This window comes from Cajanus cajan, chromosome 10, assembly GCF_000230855.2.
Source record: "Cajanus cajan strain Asha chromosome 10, NIPB_CcT2T_4, whole genome shotgun sequence".
In the NCBI taxonomy this organism is placed as follows: domain Eukaryota; kingdom Viridiplantae; phylum Streptophyta; class Magnoliopsida; order Fabales; family Fabaceae; genus Cajanus; species Cajanus cajan.
In genome coordinates this window covers 28,832,606-28,848,396 of record NC_138526.1, presented here as the reverse complement: position 1 = coordinate 28,848,396, position 15,791 = coordinate 28,832,606, and the positions used below count along the sequence as shown (strand labels likewise).

General features: G+C 37.2%; 1 protein-coding gene across 1 annotated transcript; it reads right to left on the bottom strand.

The window, feature by feature from the left end:
• Nucleotides 1-14,548: 14,548 nt before the first annotated feature.
• Nucleotides 14,549-15,460, bottom strand: LOC145952410 (uncharacterized). Its single transcript, XM_083064768.1, has 2 exons — nt 15,123-15,460; nt 14,549-15,002 (listed from the first exon to the last, which is right to left on the bottom strand). The coding sequence occupies exons 1-2, from the start codon at nt 15,458-15,460 to the stop codon at nt 14,549-14,551; spliced, it is 792 nt and encodes a 263-aa protein (XP_082920894.1).
• Nucleotides 15,461-15,791: the final 331 nt, after the last annotated feature.

Below are 15,791 nucleotides of genomic sequence, written 5' to 3'. Positions count from 1 at the left end.
TTGAAAATAAGTTCTATGGAGCCGCCACCAATATTTTACTCAAAACATTGGAAAAATAAAAGGTTTTTTAAAAGTCCAATAATGGTCTTGATAACCAGAGTTGGGTTCAGGGGTCGGTTACGTGTAGGGAAGGTATTAAGCACCCCTACAACGCCCTAAACCGGTACCCTATGATGAAGATAACGTAATAAGAATTAATAATTAAAATATTTAATCCCCTTTATTAATAATTATTTATATGCTTGAAATTTAAATTATACAATTAATCCTAAAATGTTTACATGATTATTTTTATTATAAATAATATTTATTCAAAATAAGAAATAAAAGTGAGAGAAGAAAATTTGCTGAAATACCTCTTGAACGAGCTCTATTAATCTTCAAAGATGGAGATTTGGGTGCTTTTTGGCAACCCTTCACACTACAATGCCTCACAAAAATCTCAAGGAATACACAGAGAGGGGGAGAGAGAAAAAGAGAGAAATTTCGTGCTCTATGGAGCTTTGAACGAAATTTTTGGAGTCCTGAGAAATGAGCCCCAGCTGTCTATTTATAGACTTCGGGAAGGGGGTCCAGAACGGCCCGTTCCAAAATCGGAACGGCCATTCTTGATATGGCCGTTGTGGGTTAATTTGGACCCTGGAACGGCCCGTTCCGGGGAACCAGAACGGCCCGTTCTGATTTCAGAATGGCCCGTTCTGGGGTCCAAATTAAGCACATGTGATTAGTCTGGAATGGCCTTGGAACGGCCCGTTCCATATTTAGGAACGGCCCATTTCAGACCCGTTCCAAATAAGCTTTTACCCTTTTTTTGAGGAGTTTGGAATGGCCTGTTCCAATCTTGGAACGAATCGTTCCAATCTCGGAACAGACCGTTCCAAATTAGGTTTTTTGGGAGCCTCGAAACGGCCCGTTCCGGACCTTGGAACGGCCCGTTCCGATTTTGGAACGGCCCGTTCTGGGCCCATAAAAATATTTAATTTGTGCTTTTGGGCCCTCTGAAGTCCTGTCTTCTTGTTGGCATGCTTCGGGAGCTCCTTCCCTTCGTAACAGAGATCCATGTCCTTGTTTGTGTGCCCCCCGGACAAAATTGGGTGTCTACATGGGGCCTATGAATGCATTACACATCTAAGGTGTTTGGCATTGTTGCTCAGCGAGCCTTCACACGGTTGAGGGTCCAAATGTAGACAACGTAGTTTTGCTTAGTGAGATAAGTCTTGTTTAACAAAAATGATGAACCGAGACACCCTAAGTGAAAAAATTGTATGCTGTGTAGACCCTTGCATTTTCGCTCAGCAAAAATGGTTGGCTAAGGAAGTTTTAATCTCTATGGGTCAATGTTTTAATTTTCTCAACAGTTGTGGGTCACTCAAATCGAGCTTTGGTCTCTACATAAGCCTAAGTTAGATCTCTTAGCGAGACAATCTCACTTAATTAAGCTTTGCCACTAGAGTAATGGGGACTTTAATGTGCTCAATGAAGAGGTCTTGCTCAACGAAGTAAGGACTCTATGATGAAGTGATTTTTGTTCACAAATCATATATATGATATATTAACGATTACTACTGAAACTGAAATGGAAATAACTTAAATTGAGTGCACAAAGAAGGGTTCACAAAAAGATAGAGACTTTAACATCCTACAAAGTAAACTCCTACAACATAAAACAAACCTCAAAACTAATAATCCTTAGTGTGGGAAAAGGACTTTTAAAATTAGTTATTTTGGCTGATTATAAAAGATCCAAATTTAAACGTTGTAACTTACAAAATCCGTTATTAAATAATCAATTTTAAAAGTTTAATTTTTACGATTGGTTATAAAACAATTAAATCTAAATTTTCGGTATACCCAAACTGTTAGAAAATAATGGATCAATCCAAAAGGGGGGTGAATTGGATTCTATGACACTTTAAAAATTTTCAGAGTATTTAGGATCTTTATTTCAATTAAATTTTTCTAAAAATGAATTTTCAATGAAGTTTCTTAAAGACTTTTTATTGAAGAATGAATCCTATATGCTTTCTTGATTAACCAATAATGAGGTTCAAAGTTAATACCAATATGTAATGCTTTGATTCAGGTTAAACCAATATTATTCATGCACACATGTTAATCAAGAACAATCTTCTTTAATGCACAATCAAGATATTACACAAAGTAAAAGATAAGGGTAAGAGAATATTGCACAAGTCTTTTATCCTGGTTCAGCCACTCCACATGTGACCTACATCCAGTCCTCAATCATAACCTGATCAAGATTTGTTCCACTATCTTAATGAAGAAGGTTTACAAGCATACCACACATGCATATACTCCTACATTCAAGATAACCACTTTCTTGACCTCAAGAAAGCAACCCTTGTAGAAACCCACTACAAGAATTTCTTACCACTTGAGAAACCCTCTCAAGATTTACAAGTATTCACAAAGAATTAAGGAATGAATTCACCTAGAATTCAGAAGCAAATCCTAATCTTTTCCCTTTCAAGAATGTGATGATGATGATCTTTTCTCAAAGTTTTTCACAAACGTTTTTCTTCTTAGAATCACAAAGAAAACTCTCCAAGATTGTCACAAAGACTTCACAAAAACGCTTTTCTAATTTTGATTCTCAATTCTAACTCTGTTCTAAAGTTTCAAAATGTTCAAACTATTTATACAAGTTTCAAAACTAGATAATCGATTATTCTATAATCGATTATTTTGTTCTTCATATTTTCTGGAAATCCACCAAGAACAATTTAATCGATTATTTTGCTGGATAATCGATTATTCCAGAGAGTCATTTCTGGGATAATCGATTATTTCACAAATAATCGATTATTGCAGCAAGGCATCCCTTTTTGCCTGTTGCTGGAATAATCGATTATATTTAATGATAATCGATTATTTTGAGTTAGTTTTCAAAACTTTGTTTTAAGTCTCAAAATAACTTTTTAACCTTTAAACTCATCATCACAGACTCCCTAATCAGTTTAGATATAGATTTAGCTTATGCACACAACACACACAAAAGATAAACTCAATCAAAACAATTTTATACACTATAAACTATTCCTATTACATAGCATTTTCCTTTGACTTTGTTTTTTACTTCTTTTGTGTTGATGTCCTTGGTACACCTTTTGTTATCATCAAAACTCTTCAAACTTTAGAGGGTGATTTCATCAATCTCAGGCTCTCCAATCTCAACACAAACCACTTTTACATATCAACCCTTTCTCCCTCTTCACCAAAAAAACTTCTTAAAGAAGAATTATAGCAACTAGTGCACCTAGTTTTTAGGCTGACGTAGTAAGATTGTTTTGTTAACCCTTAGAATATTAATGGGCTACTTTTGTTAACCCTTACAACAATAATATTGTGTTCATCCATCATATGATATCTTTTCATCCCTGAAATTTGAATCAGATTTCATTTTATTCATCCCCTGTTTGTTGGATAATCTTAAATTTCTAGAGATATCCGAGATATCCGAGATATTCGAGATATCCAAGATATCCGGGATATCCGATTTAGTTATCTGGAATTATTTGATTTTGAGTTATTTGGTTTCAGATTAGATAAGATAGTTTTTTGGTAAGTTTTGATTTGATAAGATATTTTATTATCTTCTTGTTAATTCAGTACGTTGTACAATGGCTATTTAAAGGCCATCTCTTATTCAATAAAAATCACAGTGAGTTGCTACGATCACCCACAATTTTAGTGTTACTCGTCTCTCTTAGTTTTTCTACAAATTGGTATCAGAGCTATATGCTCTGAGTGCCGAGTGTGAGGGGAAAACAGTGTGCGCCTGTGAAGGGGGAAGAAAGAAGAAAGAGAGAGTAATGGCAAAGGTTGTGAATGGAATGACCGTACCACAACTGTCAAAGAAAACCAATTATGATAATTGGTGTTTACAAATGAAGACCCTGTTGGGTTCCCAAAGTCTATGGGACATAGTGGAGAAGGGGTTCCAAGAACCCGAGGAGGACGAAGACCAATCTGTGGCTCAGATTGCCACATTGGAAAAGACACGAGTGAAGGACAAATCGGCTTTGTATTTTTTGTACAATGCCGTGGATGAGTCAGGTTTCGAGAAGATTGCAAACGCTGCATCTTCAAAGGAAGCATGGAAGATCTTAGAGGTTGCGCACAGAGGTAACCACCGTGTCAGACAGATCCGACTTCAAACTCTCCGAGGAGAGTTTGAGAGTTTGAAGATGGAGGATAAGGAACAAGTATCCGAGTACATAACTCGGGTGGAGAAGGTGGCTAACCAACTAGGAAGGAATGGGGAGCCAATGCCAGCAAGTAGAATTGTGGAGAAAATCTTGAGATCCTTAACAGATGATTTCGAGAGTATTGCATGCGTAATTGAGGAGTCAAAGGACTTGTCAGTTCTCTCAGTGGAAGAGCTCGCTGGGTCACTCGAAGCCCACGAACAAAGGAGGAGGAAGATGAAGAATACTCTTGATCAAGCATTACAGGCGCAACTTGATTTGAATGAAACTCGGAACACTCAGGGCCGAAGATCAGGAGGACAAGGACGAGGTGATCATGGAGGACGAGGCAAAGGACGAGGTGATCATGGAGGTGATCAAGGACGAGGTCGAGGACGAGGTGACCATGGAGGTGGACAAGGACGAGGTGATCGTAGCCAAGGAAGTCAGCCGAGGTCCGAGGTGGAATGTTATAAGTGTGGCAAACTCGGCCACTACGCAAAGGAATGCAGATCGGCAAATTGCTACAACTGTGGCAAATACGGTCACATAGCAAAGTATTGCCGAGCTAAAAGCCGAAGTGAAGAAAAAGGGAAGAATCTTCTCACAGAAGAAGAGGACGAGGAAGCAGGAATTTTGATGATGACGCAGAGCTCGGAGACCAAGCTACGTCCGAGTTCTGCCTCCGAGGTCCAGCTAAACTTGAGTTGCGTCGAGAGATCAACAATTGAGCCTCCAAGCTCATATGAGAAGTCAGAAGCCGAGCTTGATTCGAGTTGCCTAAACAACTCGATCTGGTATTTGGACACTGGAGCGAGCAATCATATGTGTGGAGAAGAAAGTTTCTTCAATGAACTCATCAAGGTAAAGGCTGGATTCGTGTCATTTGGGGATGATTCCAAGGTGGCGGTAAAAGGGCGTGGAACCATCAAGTTTATACAGAAGGATGGACGAGTTGGAGAAATAAGGAATGCCTACTACGTTCCCGAACTTAAGAGCAACATCTTAAGCATGGGGCAGATGATGGAGAAAGGCAACTCGGTTCTGATGAAGGATCGAGTGCTTTATTTGAAGGACAAGCATGATCGTTTGATAGCCCGAGTGGAGATGAAAAAGAATAGGATGTATAAACTGGAGCTGAACATCCTTCAAAATAAGTGCTTGAAGCTGGACGTGAAGGATGAAGCCATGATGTGGCATTTTCGTTTTGGGCATTTAAACTTTGGAGGCTTGGCCGAGCTATCAAGGAAGGAGTTGGTACTCGGATTACGTGGTGTTGAGTTTGACAAGAAGTTTTGTGAAGCGTGTGTACTTGGAAAGCATACAAGGACAAGTTTTCCGAGCTCGTCCGAGCACAAAGCGAAGGAGCAACTTGGGCTGATACACACTGACTTGTGTGGACCAATCTCTCCAGCATCTTTCAGTGGTAAGAAATATTTCATCTCTTTCATAGATGATTTCTCTCGAAAGACCTGGGTATATTTTTTGCAAGAAAAATCAAAGGCATTTGAAGCTTTTAAGAAGTTTAAAGTCATGGTGGAGAAAGAGACTAACAAGCAAATTAAAGCTTTGAGGTCGGACAGAGGTGGAGAATTCACATCGGCAGAGTTTATGGAATACTGTGAAGAGCAAGGTATAAAGCGTCTTCTCACAGCTCCATATTCACCACAACAAAATGGAGTAGCTGAAAGAAAGAATCGTACTATTCTTGAAATGGTCCGAACCATGCTTAAAGGGAAGAATATGCCTGAGAAGTTTTGGGCAGAGGCAGTACAGTGTGCTATATATATACAGAACAGGTGCCCACATTCAAAATTGGATGATGTGACACCTCAAGAAGCATGGAGTGGACAAAAACCGAGTATACGTCACTTCAAGATCTTTGGAAGCCTTGCTTACGGTCATGTTCCAGCTCAGCTCAGAACGAAGCTTGATGATAGGAGCAAGAAGTACATTTTGATCGGGTATGATGAAAAGGCAAAAGCCTACAAATTGTATAACCCTGTTACAGGTAAAATTCTGGTAAGCCGAGATGTCCAAGTAGATGAGGAAAGTGAGTGGAGTTGGAGTAACTCGGAAACGACCTCGGGGAGCTCGAACTCTGAAAGGGAGAACTCGGAGATAATAGGGAGAAGCTCGGATAGGACCAATGAGCATTCCGAGGAAGATGATGAACCTGAGCAACTTAGAACTCGGAGCTTGCAAGACATCTACAACTCCACTGACGAGTTACATGTAGTATGTCTATTGACAAGAACAGAAGACATAAAATCTGAAGAGGTGGTACTTGATGAAAGATGGAAGAAAGCAACGGATGAGGAGATCGGATCAATTGAGAAGAGTGAGATGGGAAGTAAAGCTGAGCTAGTTGAGGAGTTTAAAGAAGTGAAGAGGGAGTTTGTGATGACCGATTTGGACATCATGAAGTACTTTCTGGGTTTAAAGGTGGACCAAAGAGCAACGGGTATTTTTGTGTCCCAAAAGAGGCATCGGCCACCTCGACGCAGGGGGTGCTGGACGTTGCATGGCTCGCGGGGCCATGGTACACAGAGGAGTATCGCGCTCTGGTGGAAGAAGCATCGAAATGAAAGAAGAAGGAGAAATTTAAGATTATGGGGGAGTTTTGTTGGATAATCTTAAATTTCTAGAGATATCCGAGATATCCGAGATATTCGAGATATCCAAGATATCCGGGATATCCGATTTAGTTATCTGGAATTATTTGATTTTGAGTTATTTGGTTTCAGATTAGATAAGATAGTTTTTTGGTAAGTTTTGATTTGATAAGATATTTTATTATCTTCTTGTTAATTCAGTACGTTGTACAATGGCTATTTAAAGGCCATCTCTTATTCAATAAAAATCACAGTGAGTTGCTACGATCACCCACAATTTTAGTGTTACTCGTCTCTCTTAGTTTTTCTACACTGTTAAGTACAAATGGGCTACTATAAAAATTATTATTTTTGTAACAACTAAAAGAATCAGTTTGTAAGAAACCAACTACCATGACAATTATTGTGGAAGAAGACATCTATCTACGAGTTTAACTTATATGATCTTAATATAATTTCACATCTTGTCAACTCAACCTTTTTACAACAGATAATCTAGCATATTTCTTCTTAAAAGACAAGAAATAATCACATATATTTGTTGTACAACAAGCTATAATCCTTCTTAACTAAAAAATAGTGACACCATGATCCAAATCTACTTTCCAAGAATCCCTTTGAAAGAGATAAATCCAAAAAGGGTGAAGATTGATAAAGTTAGTTTGAATAATTGTAGGGAACTTATTTTTATTTTGTAAGGTACCCTACCTTTGGAGGCCTACCCTATCTTAGAGGACTCCTATAGTTGTTATGCATTTTTCTTACATGTAATTCATTTTAGTAGTGATTGTATTAGAATATTTTTTGGTCTTGTATTTTGGGTTAAGTAATATAGGTATTTTTTTCCTTGTATTGTTTTTACTTAAGGTTGTAATTAGTAGTTTAAGAGAGGTGTAACTAGTTAAAGTCATGATAGGTGTATTGGACTTGGATGACCCAAATATTTTTAATGGATCATAGGTTTTGACGTTCAATTTCTTATACAAGTGGTTTGGACATCCAAACCAAGCCAAGTTTGCTATCCAATTTATAAATTAAGTCACATGACTTTGATAGTCACATCTCAACTTGTTAAAAAGTAACCGTTAGTTTTGTACTTGTAATGATTAGATTAGATAGTTGAAATTAACTTAAAATAACCTAGGTTATTTTTAAATTAGGATTAGTTTAGCTTGCTCTATAAGCATCTAGACAATTAACTAAATTTCTAGACATTTAACTAGAGTTTGTCAACTAAAGTACAAAATAGCTAATCTTAGTTATATTTACCCATGGTTAATCTATTTTGCACCATAAACCAATCAAACTCTATATAATTTCTATTTGTAAATGGTTTAGAACTTTGAGATTTATGTTAATTTGGATGAGTTGTTTCTCTCCCAGACTCTCTCTAAGCTTGTTTCTCTCTTTGAAGTTCTTCTTTTTATCTCATCCTCTCTTAAGTGTAGTGAGAAACTGAAGAGATATATCATTCATCAATGAGTGTGGCACCGTCAAGGAGAATTTCTTCATCATCTTATATGGTGAAAATAGCTTCTAGCATCCATGGGAGCCATTGAAGAAACTTGAAAGAATTTACAAAATGAAGATTTGTTCATAAAAGTTTGAGGGAAAAACTACATCAATCTTGTTTCTCCTAGAGTTTCCATCACACCATTTTCCAATTACCTCTATTATCAAGTAGAAAATAGGTATATGAGATTAGAACCCACTCTTCCAAGAAATCAACAGGCAGGTCATGTGTTTTCTTTAAAATCCCTCTCCAAAAATATATTTGCATCTCAAATTGTAAGAATATCAATACATTCTTTAGTGTGTAAACAACCATATAATCACACACAAAGTCACAATAGTTTTAAAATCAATCAAATATTTTTATTTTTATTTTTTTTTATGTTAAGTCAAAAGACAATACCCTAAACTTAGAGTTTTAATACTAATAAACAAAATATTTTTAATTATTCAACTTGAGAGCACAAACCAAGTATTTGTTGCCTCTTCAACCTTTACAAACTTCCATATTTAACATGAGCTGAACTTCACCAAACATTCTTTCTTACCAAGCTTCTCTTTAGGCTCTTAACAATACATAGTTGAGGTTTACACAAGTGTTTGACTTACAAGAATCCGAATATGGACGTTATAAGCAAGTATGTCACTCAACCAAGACAAACTATACTATTGAGTTACAAAGATGATACACTCTATAACTATGAATTTTTCACAATAGCTTTCTCGATTGGGACTTAGAAGAATTTGAGTAACCACGTGTTGGACAAAAGGCACAATAGGTCCTTCTTGTTTTGTGCTAATAAGTGAAACTTAGTAACCTTGCTTTTCTTGGATAAGCACACAAAGATGATTTTTGTAATCTTGCATTCTTCGTGTATGCATCGGATATGACCTTTCTTTCTTGCCAACAAAGACATAACAGGCATAATTTTTCTAAGAAAAAACTTGTATTTTGTTAGTGACATAACAAACTTGGTGCGCACAAGTGGCAACTCATGGACATAACTTATACGAGTTATCAAATAAGCAAATAAAGCATGAATGCAAATAATAAACACAATAATCACAAAATATAACACGGTATAACAAGGCACACACACCAACAGAGCACATATGACAACAAACACAAAATGAGAGCATGTGCGTAATGGTGAAGAGCATAATGAGATGATGTAGCGAGAGAGAGAGTGAGTGATGGAAAGCTGGGTGCAAGAAGGAAGGAAGTGTAATTGAGAGAGAACAAGAGGGTGCATGGAGAGAAAGAAGGTGATGATAAGGCAAAGCAAAAAGGAGAGAGAGAGTAGTGGTGTGATGGGGAAAGAGAAATGAGGGAGAGCATGACTATGATATGAAAAGGAGGGAATGAGTGTACACAAATTTTAATGGACCAACAAGATTGGATAAGCAACCAATTTTGTTAACCTACAAAATCGATACTAGAATAATCAATTTTGCATGTTACATACAAAATCGATTTTCCAAGAAACCGATTTTCCATTAGCGTACAAAATCGGTTACATAAGAATTAATTTTAATTAGAGAGTGTGACTATATTTATAAAAGAAAAAGAATGTAAATATCCTCCTCTAAAGTTGGTTCCTATATATAATCTATTTTAAATGCCGATCAATTTTGTATGCATTTATGCACTGATATAAAAAAATCACTATGTTAGCACTTCAAATCTAAAATTGAATAATTAAAAAAGAACTTTGAATTATCCGACTCCTATATATAAGGAGTAAAAATGTAATTAAACAAAAAAATTATATAACTGTTTGTGGTGGAATTCGTTTATGAGTTTTTTTTATTTGAACTAGCACTAGTTTGTTTCAATTTAGGTATATGTTACGCTTTGAACTTTAAGGAATAAGAAAAAATGGAGTAGAAAGATTAATAATTACTTGTCTCTAGATTTTCATTAATGATTATCAAGCAATAATGTTCCTGCATATATATGTTCAAATGAACGGAATGCACAATAAGTATATTAGTAATACAAATCATAGTCCACTTCACATAATGATCAAGATACAATTACAATGTTTGAAGTTAAACAACCTATAACTATGTGATTAAAAAAAGAAAACTACACTAATCCTAGAAAAAGAAAATAAATGTGGTCAAGAATTCGCCATACCCAGCAGTTCCACGCACAAAAGCCATATGCGCAGGCGGTGGAGTGCTCGTGAATGCAAGTATGAGTTTTTCCGACCCCTTTTGAGGGGGTATGATTCCTATATTTATAGACTCTACTTGAGAGCGGTTACTCCTGCGTAAATGCGTCGTGGGTGTGTAACCGCCACTTTGCTGATTTCGTGGAATCCATGTAACTACCGTAACTGTCCCCTCCACCTTCTTTTATTTCTTCGACCAAAGTTTTTGGTAACTACCTTAGTGTAACTGCTTAACTACTCAGAACACCTCACCTCTTACATTTTTTTACCAATCCTCGAATACATACATTTAGTGCTTCTAATACTTTCTTGGTAGATACCTATTTGCTTGTCTTTCTTTTTGCATACCTTCGAAAGCATAGTTTTCGAGTGATATAACTTTCAAGTAGCCCTAACAGATGCCCCCCTAGGAATTTAGTTTTCAAGGAGAATGTCGAATCGAAGAGATTTAAATTCTTACTTGTCTTCATCTTTCTTTCTTTTCATGTCTCGATACAGAACACATTACGCTCATTGATTAATTACCCCTTGACTTCAAACCCTCTTTGTTCGATATTGATCTTTAAACACCCTGGGTTCGATGAAAACCTACCTTGAGCGTGTTTTAAGTGCAGTTATTGCTTTCATCATAACTTACTGTCCCCTCATAAATTGTGATGGCGCGTGCTTACGCTTCCTAATTTTTTTGTCTGTTTGATTTGAACGTTTTGGCGGCTTGATTTGATAATCTGATATGTGGGCCCTAGCTTGTTACCTGAAGACTCCTCTACATTACCTTTCATTCATTCCTCACAAATAGACTTGTCCCTGTTTGGAGATACAACTAAGATCTTTAGGGAATTTCCCCCCACCAAAGATAGGCATTCACAATGGTTAGCACGCGTAGAAGGTGCAATGAGTTCTATGTGGGTAAAAAATGGTATATTTGAATTCATCCAACTCGCTAAGTTTGATCTACACCTTTTCGACCCCCATATGCTTCTTTCTGCAATCTTTTTCTGGAACAGAGAAACTCGAGCTTTCGAGTTTCCATGTGGTTTTGTGTGTCCCACTCTGTTAGACATTGCTGTAATTACTGGCTTGGCACCTATAGGAGATAGGTTCTACCTTGATGCTTTCGAGGAGGAGATTTCGATTAAAGAAACTTCCATATCTTGGGATAAAAAGACTTATCTAGCTTTCATCAATGCCCATATGGGAAAACCGGATACTCCTATTTTGACCTTCGAACATATTGCATTTTTTATGTACTGGTTATCTGCTTGTGTTTTCTACACTTCTTCTCTCCAGGTCCCTAAATACTATTACATCCTGGCTCAAGCTTTACATTTAAAAAAGAAAATTTGCTTGAGCAAACTCTTGTTAGCCTCTCTATACACCTGTCTCGATGAAGCTTCAGAAAGCCTTTTTCGAGAATCTGGTCCTCACAATCTCTCTAGACCGTTATGGTTACTACAATTGTGGCTTAATGAAATTTTAGAGAAAAAACTTTCACTTACTTCATCTTTCGCTCCAGTATGTGAACTTGAAAGAGCCCGTTTGACCACTCTTATCCCTCGAAAGCGTTCAATCGACAACTTTGTGAAATATATTGACGTGATTCTCAGTTTCGGTGAGTTCAGCAAAGACTTGGCCCCTTTCATACGCACTACCTTGACAGGTCCACCTTGGCTTCGACAAAATAACCAAGTTGGGAATATGTCTCCGGATTCTATCGAGATGTGGTTTGGGTTCCTATCTTGGGATGTAATAATATCCGGAATGCGATAAAAAGATGTTAGGATTTACCCTTACCAACCTCAGATTTTTGCTCGACAATTTGGTCTTTGTCAAATGAAGCCTCTTCCTCTTCGACATAAAGAAAGCATAGACGTTGATATCTGTGTCGAGAAAGGAAATTATGAAGAAGTCTTGGATTTTATTTTACGTCCTGACAAATAACTTAGACTCACTCCTTGCACTTTTTCTCCCTCTTTCTTAGTTTCTAAATGTTTTCTTCGTTGGTGGTGTGAGTACTATGTTGACAAAATTCTCGACTTTGATGATTTTTTGAAGAAGTTGATTAATTCTCCCCTTTCTTCGCAAGGCCGAAACTATCAGGTACTTACAAAAACCGTACTATTATTTATCAGTTCGAGCAATTTTTTAAAGTTTGTTATCGACCTAACAATATTGTTCGAACCATCTTTGGTGCATCTGTCTCTTTATCGAAAATGGTACAAAGGAACATCCGCTCGAAAAAGGTTATTAATCCTTGAGGAAAAACTGATTTCGAAAAATTGTCCTAAAAATATTCCTCCTCTTCCAAATGCTCGTTTTGGTTTAGTTAAACATTTATCTCACCCTCCTTGGGTGAAGACACTTGATCCATTTTACCTAGAGCGCAAAGAAATTCCTGTAAAGAATCGAGTTACTTATGTGAGATGTTTTGTGTACGATTTTCCTCTAAGGAGATGGTGGCAATTGTGTTGGATCGATAATCGCAATCCCCCTCCTGGTAAATGTCTTTACCAAAAATATTGTGTATTTCCATCTTGTACTTATCTCATCCTTGTTTTATTCTGTGTAGCTGCTATCCCTCAGCGTGTTCCTCAACATGCTGAAGAAAATCCCAATTGGGAGAGTGATAATGATGATGCAAAGGGGTCTTCGTTGAAGACACACAAGAGAAGACTGCTTCCGATAAGGTTTCTCTCCGTTCTAAGGTACAATTCTCTCAAAACCTTCCTTTCGATCGGACTTACTTAATACTATCCTTTCTAATTCTCTCCATTTCCAGAGTCTCGAGACCTCGAAGAAACAGAAGACAGACTCGACAAGTGCCAAGATTGTGAGTAATTCATATTTGCCCTTTCATATTTTCTCTTTTCTTATTTTCCTTATTTCTTCAGGTTTCGACCACGAGGAAGCTAGATAAAGGGAAGGGGAAACAACAGATTCCTCTTCCTAAGAAGACCCAGAAGCCGCCCGTCGAGAAACTCCTCAAGGATGTAATTAAATCTATGCCCAAGGTATTCAATTCTATTTGGTTCCTTTATTTATCCGAGTTTCTCAAATGAGTAATTTCTCACTGAAAAAATCTTTATCGTAGGATGTTGAGGTTCCTTATGTATTTTCCACCAATCTTCCCAAGGTGAGACACCATCATTTGAGCTCAAACCTCCAATCAGTCTTGGCCATGGTATGTTTCTTCTTTTTTTAATCATTTTCGATTATATTGAAGATGTAAAGAAACATGATTGTGTCTCTTTTATGTGTAGACTCGACTGATTCTCCAAGGCCTCTCACTCCTTCACCGTCTAACCAAGGTGGTGTCGAATCTTTGAAGCCTCATCCTACTCCCTCAATTCAATCTGCTGATTTGGACTTGATCAGCTTTTTCAATGATGATCTCGAAGTGGACAATATTTTTGATGTTCTGGAGAATTGGACGAGCGGTACATCCATTTCTGAGAAAGCTCCTGAGTCAGTTTCTAACTTCTAACCTTTGCTCGAGTCTTTTCGGTCCAAAGATTACGTCGAGGACCTTGATCAGGTGTTTCTTATCCCTGAGTTCAAGACTGAAGTCGAGCAAATGATGGATGACCTACTTGCATATCCCGATCTTCCTCCAGAAATTCACCTTGAACTTCAGGAGTTCATCAAGCCTTTCACCCTTGCTTATGATCTTCGAGCCAAATGGGTTAACACGTTTCAAGAAGTGGCTCATATCGAAGTAGGGACTGAAGGTGACTATGCTAAGCTTGAACATCTCAGGCAAGAATTACTCTCAATCAGGAAATCCACTGAAGAGATGATTCCTACTTTGAAGAAGTTGCAACAAGAGGAGGCGGATGTTGAGAAGTCTATCGAGGCTTTGCAACATGAGCTGAATAACCTTCGCTCGAAACAAGTACTCTGAAGGCCTAATGTGCTTCTCGAAGGCAGAGCCTAGATGAAGCTTATCAGGCCTTCAGGAATTTCAAATCCAAGTTTTGTAATCTTGATTAAATTTTAGAACACTTCGATTTCTTTTATGTTGTCTTTGGTATTCGTTTCAGTACTCTGTTCTCTCATGAAATTTATACTCCTGAGTTAATTGTTTAATGATGAGTTGTGAGTCTCCTCGAACTACTACGTTTCTAGCTCCTAACTCTTGGAGGATCTCGAGTCCAGTAATGAGTGCTTGATACTCGGTTTCATTATTCAAGTATTCCTTGTTTGTTTTTAGCGACAATTTGGTCAGAATTCCTTCAGAGGAAATGATTAACAAACCTACACCAGTTCCTAACTCATGTTTCGAACCATCGAAAAATAATTCCAAAGGTTTGGTTGTTAAGTAATTGATTTCTTCAGTTATTTTCGAATGATCCAGGAGAAAATCCGCAATTACCTGTCCCTTAGTGGATTTCGAAGGTACGAAAATTAGTGAATATTCAGTTAACGCAAGTGGCCATTTGCCAATTCGAGAATGTAACACAGGTTTACACAACATGTACTTAATAACATTACTTCGACAAAATACCAAAACATCAAAAGGTCTAAGATAGTACTTCAACTTTGTACAAGAAAAATAAAGACTTAAACATAATTTCTCTAAAGGAGTATATCTATTCTCAGCTCCCACTAACATTCTACTTAGATAATAAATGACTCTTTCGATGCCATTATCATCGTCTTGCGCCAACATGCCCACAATAGTCGAATCGTTAGCTGAAATATACAACTTCAATTGTCTTCCTTTAAAGGGTGGTACAATTACTGGAGGATGAACCAAGTAAGCTTTGATTTCTTCGAGCGCTTTCTGGTGTTCTTCTTCCCATCGAAATTCCTCCTCCTTTTTCAAACGCAATAATGGAGAAAATACTTTAGTTTTGCCAGATAAATTTGATATGAATCTTCTAAGAAAATTTACTTTACCTAGTAGAGATTGAAGTTCTTTCTTGTTCGATGGAGGTCTTGTTTCCATGATAGCTTTAGTCTTGTTTTATCCACTTCGATCCCTTTTTGGTGTATGATAAATTCCAAAAACTCTCCTGTTGTAACACCAAAAGCACATTTTAGTGGATTCATTTTTAGACCATGTTTCCTCATTCTCTCGAAAGATAATTTTAGATGGCATAAGTGTTCCTCTTTTCATTTCGACCTAACAATTATATCATCAATATACACTTGTAAAAACTTACCAATTAAATCATGGAATATTAAATTCATTGCCCTTTGATATGTGGCACCTGTATTCTTTAATCCAAATGGCATCATCACCCATTCATACACGCCTAAAGCTCCTGGACATCAAA